The sequence below is a fragment of the Cherax quadricarinatus genome, chromosome 30 (assembly GCF_038502225.1).
Source record: "Cherax quadricarinatus isolate ZL_2023a chromosome 30, ASM3850222v1, whole genome shotgun sequence".
Classification (NCBI taxonomy): Eukaryota; Metazoa; Arthropoda; class Malacostraca; order Decapoda; family Parastacidae; genus Cherax; species Cherax quadricarinatus.
In genome coordinates, this window is record NC_091321.1 from 17,678,643 (window position 1) to 17,692,466 (window position 13,824).

The following is a 13,824-nucleotide window of genomic DNA, read 5'->3' on the forward strand; positions in this document are numbered from 1 at the left end:
TCGATCAGGCCAGCAACAAGAAGGCCTGATCTGGGACCGGGCCGCGGGGGTGCTGACCCCCTGAAGCCCCCTCCAGGTAAGCTCCAGTAAGATGGTTCAGGTAAGGGTATGTTAGGCTAAGATAGTTTATGTTAGATTAAGATACTTCATGTTAGGTCATGTTAGTTATGGTTATGTTACGTTAAGATAATTCGTTCAGGTTAGGTAAGGTTAATCTGTAGACCAAATTACCTTCATTGCTAATATCATTTTCACTGGTAAGTGTTGAACTCTCAGGTGTCAAGAGTTTGTGGAGAATAAGAAACAATGAGATCTGATCCTAGGAAAGAGAGTTCACGTCCAGTTCCCCGGGGTGAGGAGCCCGTCACTGGTACGAAGGCAGGTGGGAGACGGTACTCAGGAACAATGTGACTATTGTTCCACGTAAGTGCTGCACCGGATGTTTACAATAGCAGGTGGCGCCGCCGCCGCCGCCAGGTGGCAGGACAGAGGCAGGTGCTGTCGCCGCCGCCAGGTGGCAGGACAGAGGCAGGTGGCGCCGCCGCCAGGTGGCAGGACAGAGGCAGGTGCCGCCGTCGCCGTCGCCGCCGCCGCCAGGTGGCAGAACAGAGACAGGTGAAATAACACTCTTTCCAATCTGACCGAAAATACGACTTTATAAGAAATTCCTAAACTTATTTACCTTTCCTTGAGCTTTACACAAATGATTAACATTCCTAAAATTCTACATCTTTACATAAACTTTCTAAAATTAACTGAAATAGGCAAAAAAGTATGAGTGGATTTAGGAATCCACATAAAATTAATCATCGATACCATGCCTAACCCTTCTAGGGTAGGGTAGGTGCCTGAGCCCGAGCTTGCACCTCACAAGACTGCCATTCCCATTAGCCCCCTTGGGGCGGGGATGGCAGAGCAGAGAGGCCTAGCTTCTCCCTACGAGCCCCGTGAGGGCGGGGAATGTGGCTAGGCCTGGGGACGGTTGGTCCCAAAGATGAGGGGGTACTTGTACCTCCTTCCATGGGAGACTTAGGTCTCAGACACTCCCTAGACGGGGAGCCAAGGCCGGGCCACCACTTGGAAAAGGCCCGGGCCGGGAGAATACTGGCGAATCTTTAATAATAATAATAATAATAATAATAATAATAAAATTAGCGTTCTTACAATGATATATACATACATACATACATACATACATACATATATATATATATATATATATATATATATATATATATATATATATATATATATATATATATATATATATATATATATATATATATATATGGGGGTCTCTCAAGGAAGTGAAGCAGCGGTTCATGCAACAAGGGCGTATATCAACAACCTGGCTGAGGACAATGCAGTGGTAAAATTAGATTTCAAGAATGCATTCAATCTCCTGAAAAGAGACGTGGTATTAGCAGCAGTACAAGAACATTTCCCTGGTCTTTTCCCTTTTGTTGCAGCTGGGTATAGCAAGGAATCAATGCTTCTCTTTGGAGAGCATGAAATCACATCATCGGAGGGTGTCCCACAAGGAGATCCTCTTGCACCATTTCTCTTCTGTATAGCAGTTAGGGAAATCACAGTCAGACTGACCAGTGAGCTAAACATCTGGTTCCTAGATGATGGCACACTAGCAGGTGCAAAGGAGTCCCTCCTACATGATCTTACACAGGTAATGACACGGGGACAGGAAATGGGTCTCATCCTGAATCCATCCAAATGTGAAATCACCTCAGTCAATCAACAAGTGATAAATGCAGTGAGATCAAAACTACCAGGAGCAGCAGTCATTGCCCCCACAAACAGTGTCTTGCTAGGAGCACCTCTGGGAAGCAATGCCATTGACACAATTCTCAGGAAGAAATTGGAAGAGTTAAGGAGAATGGAACAACGAATAGGCAATCTGGACACCCACGATGCCTTGTACCTTCTCACAAAGTGCTTGAGTCTGCCCAGGTTGACATATTTCCTAAGATGTGCACCTTCATATGATAACCCTATACTGCACGAATATGACAGTATCCTAAGGCAGATTTTTACGAAAGTACTTAACCTTACTCTAGAAGACGGGCAGTGGAACCAAGCTACACTTCCAGTCAGACTAGGAGGCATTGGCGTCCGCAAGTCATCACAGATTGCACTACCTGCTTTTCTGTCCTCATGTATTGCATCCAGAGGGCTTGTAGCAGCGATTCTCCCTGAACATCTTAGGGACAAGATTGGAGTCCAGGACCAAAAGTTCATTGACGGAGCCATGATCTGGGATAATCTAACGGGCTCTGAAACCAGACCTGCTCCCCCCAACAACTACAAACAATCGCACTGGGATGGTCCAATAGTGGAAAATATAGCCTCAACAATGCTTCAGAGTGTGTCAGGGAAGGATAGAGCCCGCCTCCTGGCATTGAGAGCACCTCATGCAGGGGATTTTCTGTTGGCTGTTCCCAACTCCAGCCTTGGCACACGCCTCGACCCACAGACCATCCGCATTGGTGTTGCCCTTCGACTTGCCGCCCCAGTTCTCGCCGAACACAGGTGTATTTGTGGCAGTGAAGCAGCAGACCGATTCGGGTACCATGGTCTTGTGTGCCGTAAATCCGAGGGAAAGATTGCAAGACATGAGGTGGTTAATAACATTATCAAGAGGAGCCTCACAACAGCTGGATGCCCAGCAGTAAGGGAGCAGATCTGATGGCAGCCAGAAGCGTCCAGATGGTATCACCCTTCAAGCCTGGACAGATGGGAAGCAGGTGGTGTGGGACTATACATGTGCATCTACCTTGGCTGATACCTATCTCCAATACACCAGGGAGGAAGGAGGGGCAGCTCCCAGCTTCAGGGAGTCCCAAAAGTCTAGAAAATATGGAGAACTTGCCCATCATTATATGTTTGTTCCCATAGGCTCAGAGACCCTTGGCTCGTGGGGAAAGAATGCATCTAAATTCCTTAAGGAGCTGGGAAAAAGACTCATCAGGGTAACTAGGGATCCTAGTTGATCAGGCCCTGATCCATCGGGAGGCCTGGTCATGGACCGGGCCGCGGGGGCGTTGATCCCCGGAATAACCTCCAGGTAACCTCCAGGGCAGTTAGTTTCCTGTTCCAGCGGCTCAGTGCGGCTGTTCAAAGGGGTAATGCCTGCTGTATTTTGGGCACACGCCCCAGCTCTGAGGAGCTGGATGAGATTTTCGCCCTATAATCGGTGACACACACGTAACAACATGTACCGTATATGCCACCTTTATATCAACAATGTATCTCTTAAATCTTTTGTACCATATTATGTAATAAAATATTCCTACTGGTAAAAAAAAAATATGAAAAAAATGGGGTGGTAGGGGAAGTGGAATATTCAAACGGCTTCAGGAAGAAATGCAAATATTCATCCTTGAAGCCTTTTTATCCACTTTTCCGAGGCTATGGGTCCCACAATTTACACCAGAGGTGGACCCCATCCTATATATATATATATATATATATATATATATATATATATATATATATATATATATATATATATATATATATATATATATATATATATATATTATATATATGAAGACATGAAGTCTTAACGACCTTTGTGTTACCACAGGCTATAAACTCTGTTAATCAGCATTAAGTGGAGTCATATCTGAGTATTGATTGATATGTGGTCATATAATGGGTCGTAGACAGCATGATAAACGTGGTCACCCAGATTTTTTTTTAATAATGGTCTTGAGGTCACACGTGTTATGGGCACATGTAAATAAGAACACAAGAAAGAAGGAACACTGAAGCAGGCCTACTGGCCCATGCGCGGTAGGTTCAAGTCTCCTACCGGCTTAAGCCAATGCACCCAGAGGGAGTACAAGCCAGAGGGAGCCGAGACCAGATGGAGAAGCCAGAGGGAGCAGAAGCCAGAGGGAGCAGAAGCCAGAGGGAGCATTAGCCAGAGGGAGCAGAAGCCAAAGGGAGCATTAGCCAGAGGGAGCAGAAGCCAGAGGGAGCAGAAGCCAGAGGGAGCATTAGCCAGAGGGAGCATTAGCCAGAGGGAGCAGAAGTCAGAGGGAGCAGAAGCCAGAGGGAGCAGAAGCCAGAGGGAGCAGAAGCCAGGGGGAGCAGAAGCCAGAGGGAGCAGAAGCCAGAGGGAGCAGAAGCCAGAGGGAGCAGAAGCCAGAGGGAGCAGAAGCCAGAGGGAGCATTAGCCAGAGGGAGCAGAAGCCAGAGGGAGCAGAAGCCAGAGGGAGCAGAAACCAGAGGGAGCATTAGTCAGAGGGAGCAGAAGCCAGAGGGAGCAGAAGCCAGAGAGAGCAGAAGCCAGAGGGAGCAGAAGCCAGAGGGAGCATTAGTCAGAGGGAGCAGAAGCCAGAGGGAGCAGAAGCCAGAGGGAGCAGAAGCCAGAGGGAGCAGAGGCCAGAGGGAGTAGAAACCAGAGGGAGTAGAAACCAGAGGGAGTAGAAACCAGAGGGAGCAGAAGCCAGAGGGAGCAGAAGCCAGAGGGAGCAGAAGCCAGAGGGAGCAGAAGCCAGAGGGAGTAGAAACCAGAGGGAGTAGAAACCAGAGGGAGTAGAAACCAGAGGGAGTAGAAACCAGAGGGAGCAGAAACCAGAGGGAGCAGAAACCAGAGGGAGCAGAAGCCAGAGGGAGCAGAAGCCAGAGGGAGCATTAGCCAGAGGGAGCAGAAGCCAGAGGGAGCAGAAGCCAGAGGGAGCATTAGTCAGAGGGAGCAGAAGCCAGAGGGAGCAGAAGCCAGAGAGAGCAGAAGCCAGAGGGAGCAGAAGCCAGAGGGAGCATTAGTCAGAGGGAGCAGAAGCCAGAGGGAGCAGAAGCCAGAGGGAGCAGAAGCCAGAGGGAGCAGAGGCCAGAGGGAGTAGAAACCAGAGGGAGTAGAAACCAGAGGGAGTAGAAACCAGAGGGAGCAGAAGCCAGAGGGAGCAGAAGCCAGAGGGAGCAGAAGCCAGAGGGAGCAGAAGCCAGAGGGAGTAGAAACCAGAGGGAGCAGAAACCAGAGGGAGCAGAAGCCAGAGGGAGTAGAAACCAGAGGGAGTAGAAACCAGAGGGAGTAGAAACCAGAGGGAGCAGAAGCCAGAGGGAGCAGAAGCCAGAGGGAGTAGAAACCAGAGGGAGTAGAAACCAGAGGGAGCAGAAGCCAGAGGGAGCAGAAGCCAGAAGGAGTAGAAACCAGAGGGAGCAGAAGCCAGAGGGAGCAGAAGCCAGAGGGAGCAGAAGCCAGAGGGAGCAGAAGCCAGAGGGAGTAGAAACCAGAGGGAGTAGAAACCAGAGGGAGTAGAAACCAGAGGGAGCAGAAGCCAGAAGGAGCAGAAGCCAGAGGGAATAGAAACCAGAGGGAGTAGAAACCAGAGGGAGTAGAAACCAGAGGGAGCAGAAGCCAGAGGGAGCAGAAGCCAGAGGGAGCAGAAGCCAGAGGGAGCAGAAGCCAGAGGGAGCAGAAGCCAGAGGGAGTAGAAACCAGAGGGAGTAGAAACCAGAGGGAGTAGAAACCAGAGGGAGCAGAAGCCAGAAGGAGCAGAAGCCAGAGGGAGCAGAAGCCAGAGGGAGCAGAAGCCAGAGGGAGCAGAAGCCAGAGGGAGCATTAGTCAGAGGGAGCAGAAGCCAGAGGGAGCAGAAGCCAGAGAGAGCAGAAGCCAGAGGGAGCAGAAGCCAGAGGGAGTAGAAACCAGAGGGAGTAGAAACCAGAGGGAGTAGAAACCAGAGGGAGCAGAAGCCAGAGGGAGCAGAAGCCAGAGGGAGCAGAAGCCAGAGGGAGCAGAAGCCAGAGGGAGCAGAAGCCAGAGAGAGCAGAAGCCAGAGGGAGCAGAAGCCAGAGGGAGCAGAAGCCAGAGGGAGCATTAGTCAGAGGGAGCAGAAGCCATAGGGAGCAGAAGCCAGAGAGAGCAGAAGCCAGAGGGAGCAGAAGCCAGAGGGAGCAGAAGCCAGAGGGAGCATTAGTCAGAGGGAGCAGAAGCCAGAGGGAGCAGAAGCCAAAGGGAGCAGAAGCCAGAGGGAGTAGAAACCAGAGGGAGTAGAAACCAGAGGGAGCAGAAGCCAGAGGGAGCATTAGTCAGAGGGAGCAGAAGCCAGAGGGAGCATTAGTCAGAGGGAGCAGAAGCCAGAGGGAGCATTACTCAGAGGGAGCATTAGTCAGAGGGAGCAGAAGCCAGAGGGAGCATTAGTCAGAGGGAGCAGAAGCCAGAGGGAGCAGAAGCCAGAGAGAGCACAAGCCAGAGGGAGCAGAAGCCAGAGGGAGCATTAGTCAGAGGGAGCAGAAGCCAGAGGGAGCAGAAGCCAGAGAGAGCAGAAGCCAGAGGGAGCATTAGTCAGAGGGAGCAGAAGCCAGAGGGAGCAGAAGCCAGAGAGAGCAGAAGCCAGAGGGAGCAGAAGCCAGAGGGAGCAGAAGCCAGAGGGAGCATTAGTCAGAGGGAGCAGAAGCCAGAGGGAGCAGAAGCCAGAGGGAGCAGAAGCCAGAGGGAGTAGAAACCAGAGGGAGTAGAAACCAGAGGGAGCAGAAGCCAGAGGGAGCAGAAGCCAGAGGGAGTAGAAACCAGAGGGAGTAGAAACCAGAGGGAGCAGAAGCCAGAGGGAGCATTAGTCAGAGGGAGCAGAAGCCAGAGGGAGCATTAGTCAGAGGGAGCAGAAGCCAGAGGGAGCATTAGTCAGAGGGAGCATTAGTCAGAGGGAGCAGAAGCCAGAGGGAGCAGAAGCCAGAGGGAGTAGAAACCAGAGGGAGTAGAAACCAGAGGGAGCAGAAGCCAGAGGGAGCATTAGTCAGAGGGAGCAGAAGCCAGAGGGAGCAGAAGCCAGAGGGAGCAGAAGCCAGAGGGAGCAGAAGCCAGAGGGAGCATTAGTCAGAGGGAGCAGAAGCCAGAGGGAGCAGAAGCCAGAGAGAGCAGAAGCCAGAGGGAGCAGAAGCCAGAGGGAGCATTAGTCAGAGGGAGCAGAAGCCAGAGGGAGCAGAAGCCAGAGGGAGCATTAGTCAGAGGGAGCAGAAGCCAGAGGGAGCAGAAGCCAGAGGGAGCAGAAGCCAGAGGGAGCAGAAGCCAGAGGGAGCAGAAGCCAGAGGGAGCATTAGTCAGAGGGAGCAGAAGCCAGAGGGAGCAGAAGCCAGAGAGAGCAGAAGCCAGAGGGAGCAGAAGCCAGAGGGAGCATTAGTCAGAGGGAGCAGAAGCCAGAGGGAGCAGAAGCCAGAGGGAGCAGAAGCCAGAGGGAGCAGAGGCCAGAGGGAGTAGAAACCAGAGGGAGTAGAAACCAGAGGGAGTAGAAACCAGAGGGAGCAGAAGCCAGAGGGAGCAGAAGCCAGAGGGAGCAGAAGCCAGAGGGAGCAGAAGCCAGAGGGAGCAGAAGCCAGAGGGAGCAGAAGCCAGAGGGAGCAGAGGCCAGAGGGAGTAGAAACCAGAGGGAGTAGAAACCAGAGGGAGTAGAAACCAGAGGGAGCAGAAGCCAGAGGGAGCAGAAGCCAGAGGGAGCAGAAGCCAGAGGGAGCAGAAGACAGAGGGAGTAGAAACCAGAGGGAGTAGAAACCAGAGGGAGCAGAAGCCAGAGGGAGCAGAAGCCAGAGGGAGCAGAAGCCAGAGGGAGCAGAAGCCAGAGGGAGTAGAAACCAGAGGGAATAGAAACCAGAGGGAGTAGAAACCAGAGGGAGTAGAAACCAGAGGGAGCAGAAGCCAGAGGGAGCAGAAGCCAGAGGGAGCAGAAGCCAGAGGGAGCAGAGGCCAGAGGGAGTAGAAACCAGAGGGAGTAGAAACCAGAGGGAGTAGAAACCAGAGGGAGCAGAAGCCAGAGGGAGCAGAAGCCAGAGGGAGCAGAAGCCAGAGGGAGCAGAAGCCAGAGGGAGTAGAAACCAGAGGGAGTAGAAACCAGAGGGAGGAGAAACCAGAGGGAGCAGAAGCCAGAGGGAGCAGAAGCCAGAGGGAGCAGAAGCCAGAGGGAGCAGAAGCCAGAGGGAGTAGAAACCAGAGTTAGCAGAAGCCAGAGGGAGTAGAAACCAGAGGGAGTAGAAACCAGAGGGAGTAGAAACCAGAGGGAGCAGAAGCCAGAGGGAGCAGAAGCCAGAGGGAGCAGAAGCCAGGGGGAGCAGAAGCCAGAGGGAGCAGAAGCCAGAGGGAGCAGAAGCCAGAGGGAGCAGAAGCCAGAGGGAGCAGAAGCCAGAGGGAGCATTAGCCAGAGGGAGCAGAAGCCAGAGGGAGCAGAAGCCAGAGGGAGCAGAAACCAGAGGGAGCATTAGTCAGAGGGAGCAGAAGCCAGAGGGAGCAGAAGCCAGAGAGAGCAGAAGCCAGAGGGAGCAGAAGCCAGAGGGAGCATTAGTCAGAGGGAGCAGAAGCCAGAGGGAGCAGAAGCCAGAGGGAGCAGAAGCCAGAGGGAGCAGAGGCCAGAGGGAGTAGAAACCAGAGGGAGTAGAAACCAGAGGGAGTAGAAACCAGAGGGAGCAGAAGCCAGAGGGAGCAGAAGCCAGAGGGAGCAGAAGCCAGAGGGAGCAGAAGCCAGAGGGAGTAGAAACCAGAGGGAGTAGAAACCAGAGGGAGTAGAAACCAGAGGGAGTAGAAACCAGAGGGAGCAGAAACCAGAGGGAGCAGAAACCAGAGGGAGCAGAAGCCAGAGGGAGCAGAAGCCAGAGGGAGCATTAGCCAGAGGGAGCAGAAGCCAGAGGGAGCAGAAGCCAGAGGGAGCATTAGTCAGAGGGAGCAGAAGCCAGAGGGAGCAGAAGCCAGAGAGAGCAGAAGCCAGAGGGAGCAGAAGCCAGAGGGAGCATTAGTCAGAGGGAGCAGAAGCCAGAGGGAGCAGAAGCCAGAGGGAGCAGAAGCCAGAGGGAGCAGAGGCCAGAGGGAGTAGAAACCAGAGGGAGTAGAAACCAGAGGGAGTAGAAACCAGAGGGAGCAGAAGCCAGAGGGAGCAGAAGCCAGAGGGAGCAGAAGCCAGAGGGAGCAGAAGCCAGAGGGAGTAGAAACCAGAGGGAGCAGAAACCAGAGGGAGCAGAAGCCAGAGGGAGTAGAAACCAGAGGGAGTAGAAACCAGAGGGAGTAGAAACCAGAGGGAGCAGAAGCCAGAGGGAGCAGAAGCCAGAGGGAGTAGAAACCAGAGGGAGTAGAAACCAGAGGGAGCAGAAGCCAGAGGGAGCAGAAGCCAGAAGGAGTAGAAACCAGAGGGAGCAGAAGCCAGAGGGAGCAGAAGCCAGAGGGAGCAGAAGCCAGAGGGAGCAGAAGCCAGAGGGAGTAGAAACCAGAGGGAGTAGAAACCAGAGGGAGTAGAAACCAGAGGGAGCAGAAGCCAGAAGGAGCAGAAGCCAGAGGGAATAGAAACCAGAGGGAGTAGAAACCAGAGGGAGTAGAAACCAGAGGGAGCAGAAGCCAGAGGGAGCAGAAGCCAGAGGGAGCAGAAGCCAGAGGGAGCAGAAGCCAGAGGGAGCAGAAGCCAGAGGGAGTAGAAACCAGAGGGAGTAGAAACCAGAGGGAGTAGAAACCAGAGGGAGCAGAAGCCAGAAGGAGCAGAAGCCAGAGGGAGCAGAAGCCAGAGGGAGCAGAAGCCAGAGGGAGCAGAAGCCAGAGGGAGCATTAGTCAGAGGGAGCAGAAGCCAGAGGGAGCAGAAGCCAGAGAGAGCAGAAGCCAGAGGGAGCAGAAGCCAGAGGGAGTAGAAACCAGAGGGAGTAGAAACCAGAGGGAGTAGAAACCAGAGGGAGCAGAAGCCAGAGGGAGCAGAAGCCAGAGGGAGCAGAAGCCAGAGGGAGCAGAAGCCAGAGGGAGCAGAAGCCAGAGAGAGCAGAAGCCAGAGGGAGCAGAAGCCAGAGGGAGCAGAAGCCAGAGGGAGCATTAGTCAGAGGGAGCAGAAGCCATAGGGAGCAGAAGCCAGAGAGAGCAGAAGCCAGAGGGAGCAGAAGCCAGAGGGAGCAGAAGCCAGAGGGAGCATTATTCAGAGGGAGCAGAAGCCAGAGGGAGCAGAAGCCAAAGGGAGCAGAAGCCAGAGGGAGTAGAAACCAGAGGGAGTAGAAACCAGAGGGAGCAGAAGCCAGAGGGAGCATTAGTCAGAGGGAGCAGAAGCCAGAGGGAGCATTAGTCAGAGGGAGCAGAAGCCAGAGGGAGCATTACTCAGAGGGAGCATTAGTCAGAGGGAGCAGAAGCCAGAGGGAGCATTAGTCAGAGGGAGCAGAAGCCAGAGGGAGCAGAAGCCAGAGAGAGCACAAGCCAGAGGGAGCAGAAGCCAGAGGGAGCATTAGTCAGAGGGAGCAGAAGCCAGAGGGAGCAGAAGCCAGAGAGAGCAGAAGCCAGAGGGAGCAGAAGCCAGAGGGAGCAGAAGCCAGAGGGAGCATTAGTCAGAGGGAGCAGAAGCCAGAGGGAGCAGAAGCCAGAGAGAGCAGAAGCCAGAGGGAGCAGAAGCCAGAGGGAGCAGAAGCCAGAGGGAGCATTAGTCAGAGGGAGCAGAAGCCAGAGGGAGCAGAAGCCAGAGGGAGCAGAAGCCAGAGGGAGTAGAAACCAGAGGGAGTAGAAACCAGAGGGAGCAGAAGCCAGAGGGAGCATTAGTCAGAGGGAGCAGAAGCCAGAGGGAGCATTAGTCAGAGGGAGCAGAAGCCAGAGGGAGCATTAGTCAGAGGGAGCATTAGTCAGAGGGAGCAGAAGCCAGAGGGAGCAGAAGCCAGAGGGAGTAGAAACCAGAGGGAGTAGAAACCAGAGGGAGCAGAAGCCAGAGGGAGCATTAGTCAGAGGGAGCAGAAGCCAGAGGGAGCAGAAGCCAGAGGGAGCAGAAGCCAGAGGGAGCAGAAGCCAGAGGGAGCATTAGTCAGAGGGAGCAGAAGCCAGAGGGAGCAGAAGCCAGAGAGAGCAGAAGCCAGAGGGAGCAGAAGCCAGAGGGAGCATTAGTCAGAGGGAGCAGAAGCCAGAGAGAGCAGAAGCCAGAGGGAGCAGAAGCCAGAGGGAGCATTAGTCAGAGGGAGCAGAAGCCAGAGGGAGCAGAAGCAAGAGAGAGCAGAAGCCAGAGGGAGCAGAAGCCAGAGGGAGCATTAGTCAGAGGGAGCAGAAGCCAGAGGGAGCAGAAGCCAGAGGGAGCAGAAGCCAGAGGGAGTAGAAACCAGAGGGAGTAGAAACCAGAGGGAGCAGAAGCCAGAGGGAGCATTAGTCAGAGGGAGCAGAAGCCAGAGGGAGCATTAGTCAGAGGGAGCAGAAGCCAGAGGGAGCATTAGTCAGAGGGAGCATTAGTCAGAGGGAGCAGAAGCCAGAGGGAGCAGAAGCCAGAGGGAGTAGAAACCAGAGGGAGTAGAAACCAGAGGGAGCAGAAGCCAGAGGGAGCATTAGTCAGAGGGAGCAGAAGCCAGAGGGAGCAGAAGCCAGAGGGAGCAGAAGCCAGAGGGAGCAGAAGCCAGAGGGAGCATTAGTCAGAGGGAGCAGAAGCCAGAGGGAGCAGAAGCCAGAGAGAGCAGAAGCCAGAGGGAGCAGAAGCCAGAGGGAGCATTAGTCAGAGGGAGCAGAAGCCAGAGGGAGCAGAAGCCAGAGGGAGCAGAAGCCAGAGGGAGCAGAAGCCAGAGGGAGCAGAAGCCAGAGGGAGCATTAGTCAGAGGGAGCAGAAGCCAGAGGGAGCAGAAGCCAGAGAGAGCAGAAGCCAGAGGGAGCAGAAGCCAGAGGGAGCATTAGTCAGAGGGAGCAGAAGCCAGAGGGAGCAGAAGCCAGAGGGAGCAGAAGCCAGAGGGAGCAGAGGCCAGAGGGAGTAGAAACCAGAGGGAGTAGAAACCAGAGGGAGTAGAAACCAGAGGGAGCAGAAGCCAGAGGGAGCAGAAGCCAGAGGGAGCAGAAGCCAGAGGGAGCAGAAGCCAGAGGGAGCAGAAGCCAGAGGGAGCAGAAGCCAGAGGGAGCAGAGGCCAGAGGGAGTAGAAACCAGAGGGAGTAGAAACCAGAGGGAGTAGAAACCAGAGGGAGCAGAAGCCAGAGGGAGCAGAAGCCAGAGGGAGCAGAAGCCAGAGGGAGCAGAAGACAGAGGGAGTAGAAACCAGAGGGAGTAGAAACCAGAGGGAGCAGAAGCCAGAGGGAGCAGAAGCCAGAGGGAGCAGAAGCCAGAGGGAGCAGAAGCCAGAGGGAGTAGAAACCAGAGGGAATAGAAACCAGAGGGAGTAGAAACCAGAGGGAGTAGAAACCAGAGGGAGCAGAAGCCAGAGGGAGCAGAAGCCAGAGGGAGCAGAAGCCAGAGGGAGCAGAGGCCAGAGGGAGTAGAAACCAGAGGGAGTAGAAACCAGAGGGAGTAGAAACCAGAGGGAGCAGAAGCCAGAGGGAGCAGAAGCCAGAGGGAGCAGAAGCCAGAGGGAGCAGAAGCCAGAGGGAGTAGAAACCAGAGGGAGTAGAAACCAGAGGGAGGAGAAACCAGAGGGAGCAGAAGCCAGAGGGAGCAGAAGCCAGAGGGAGCAGAAGCCAGAGGGAGCAGAAGCCAGAGGGAGTAGAAACCAGAGTTAGCAGAAGCCAGAGGGAGTAGAAACCAGAGGGAGTAGAAACCAGAGGGAGTAGAAACCAGAGGGAGCAGAAGCCAGAGGGAGCAGAAGCCAGAGGGAGCAGAAGCCAGAGGGAGCAGAAGCCAGAGGGAGCAGAAGCCAGAGGGAGTAGAAACCAGAGGGAGCAGAAGCCAGAGGGAGTAGAAACCAGAGGGAGCAGAAACCAGAGGGAGCAGAAACCAGAGTGAGCAGAAACCAGAGGGAAGCAGCGGCCAGTGAGAGCAGTCAGTACTCTTGTTGCCAGGGAGTGACTGCCTGGGGAAGAGCGGAGGGCGGTGAGTGTGGGTGGTTGTGGGTGGGATTAAAGGGGAGGGAGAGGGTGGATCATGGAGTGGCTAAAGTGCTGAAGACACCCTCATTTTCTAAGAATTTCCCTTCCCCACCCCCACACACATAATTTTAAACATATACAATGATTTTTAAATAAAAAATTATATAAAATATAACCTCGTAATTTCCAGCAAACTTATTCCCATTGGGATCCTGGTGCTATATAGCTACAACACTATACATACCACCTTATTCTATACTCTTAGTCATACTAATAAAAATAAACAATATATATAGATATATATATATATATATATATATATATATATATATATATATATATATATATATATATATATATATATATATATATATATATATATATATATATATACATATATATATATTTGAACGTGAAGAAAGTCACTATCTTCCCTTTCTGCTGCTTCATTCATTAGTTTTTGACACCTTTCTTGTTTTATATGTTAAGTTTAAGATAATCATGATCAGGGCCAGGGGATGGAAGGGTGAGTGGGCGGGGGTGGTGGTGGATGTGGGCGTGAGTGGGGGAGGAGTGGTGTGTGGGTGGAAGTGGGGATGGATAAGGGTGTTGGTGGGGTATGGTTGGGGAAGGGTATTTTGGTAGGGGTAGGGGTGGGTGTGGTTGGTGGGGAGGAAGAGTGGGTGGGATGGGGGTGAATGTGGGTGTGAGTGGGGGTGTAGGACGAACACCATTGCACCATATATGACCGTAGGAGGGATAACACACCCCTCACCCACCACCGACCTACATCACAGCTAACAACCAAAACTATTAGAGTACAACTGAGTACGCAAGCACTTTACAAGTGTCTCTCTCTCTCTCTCTCTCTCTCTCTCTCTCTCTCTCTCTCTCTCTCTCTCTCTCTCTTACACACATATACATCCACAGAAACATATACATGAACATATATTTATTCTAGCAAAACTCGAAATAGATTAGAATTAAATAAATTCATATTTACAAAGGGTATATTGGAAATTACACACACAGGAGCTGTAATAATAATAATAATAATAATAATAATAATAATAATAATAATAATAATAATAATAATAATCTTTA

At 52.7% G+C, this 13,824-nt stretch overlaps 1 protein-coding gene across 1 annotated transcript in view; it reads left to right on the forward strand.

The window, feature by feature from the left end:
- The first annotated feature begins 424 nt into the window (after positions 1-424).
- The window catches only part of Dus4 (Dihydrouridine synthase 4), a 120,134-nt gene continuing 106,734 nt past the window's right edge, over positions 425-13,824 (forward strand). Inside the window, exon 1 of the mRNA XM_053781958.2 lies at positions 425-615. Within this exon, the coding sequence (XP_053637933.1) occupies positions 440-615 (176 nt within the window). The 5' untranslated portion in view covers positions 425-439. The remainder of the gene's footprint in view (positions 616-13,824) is intronic.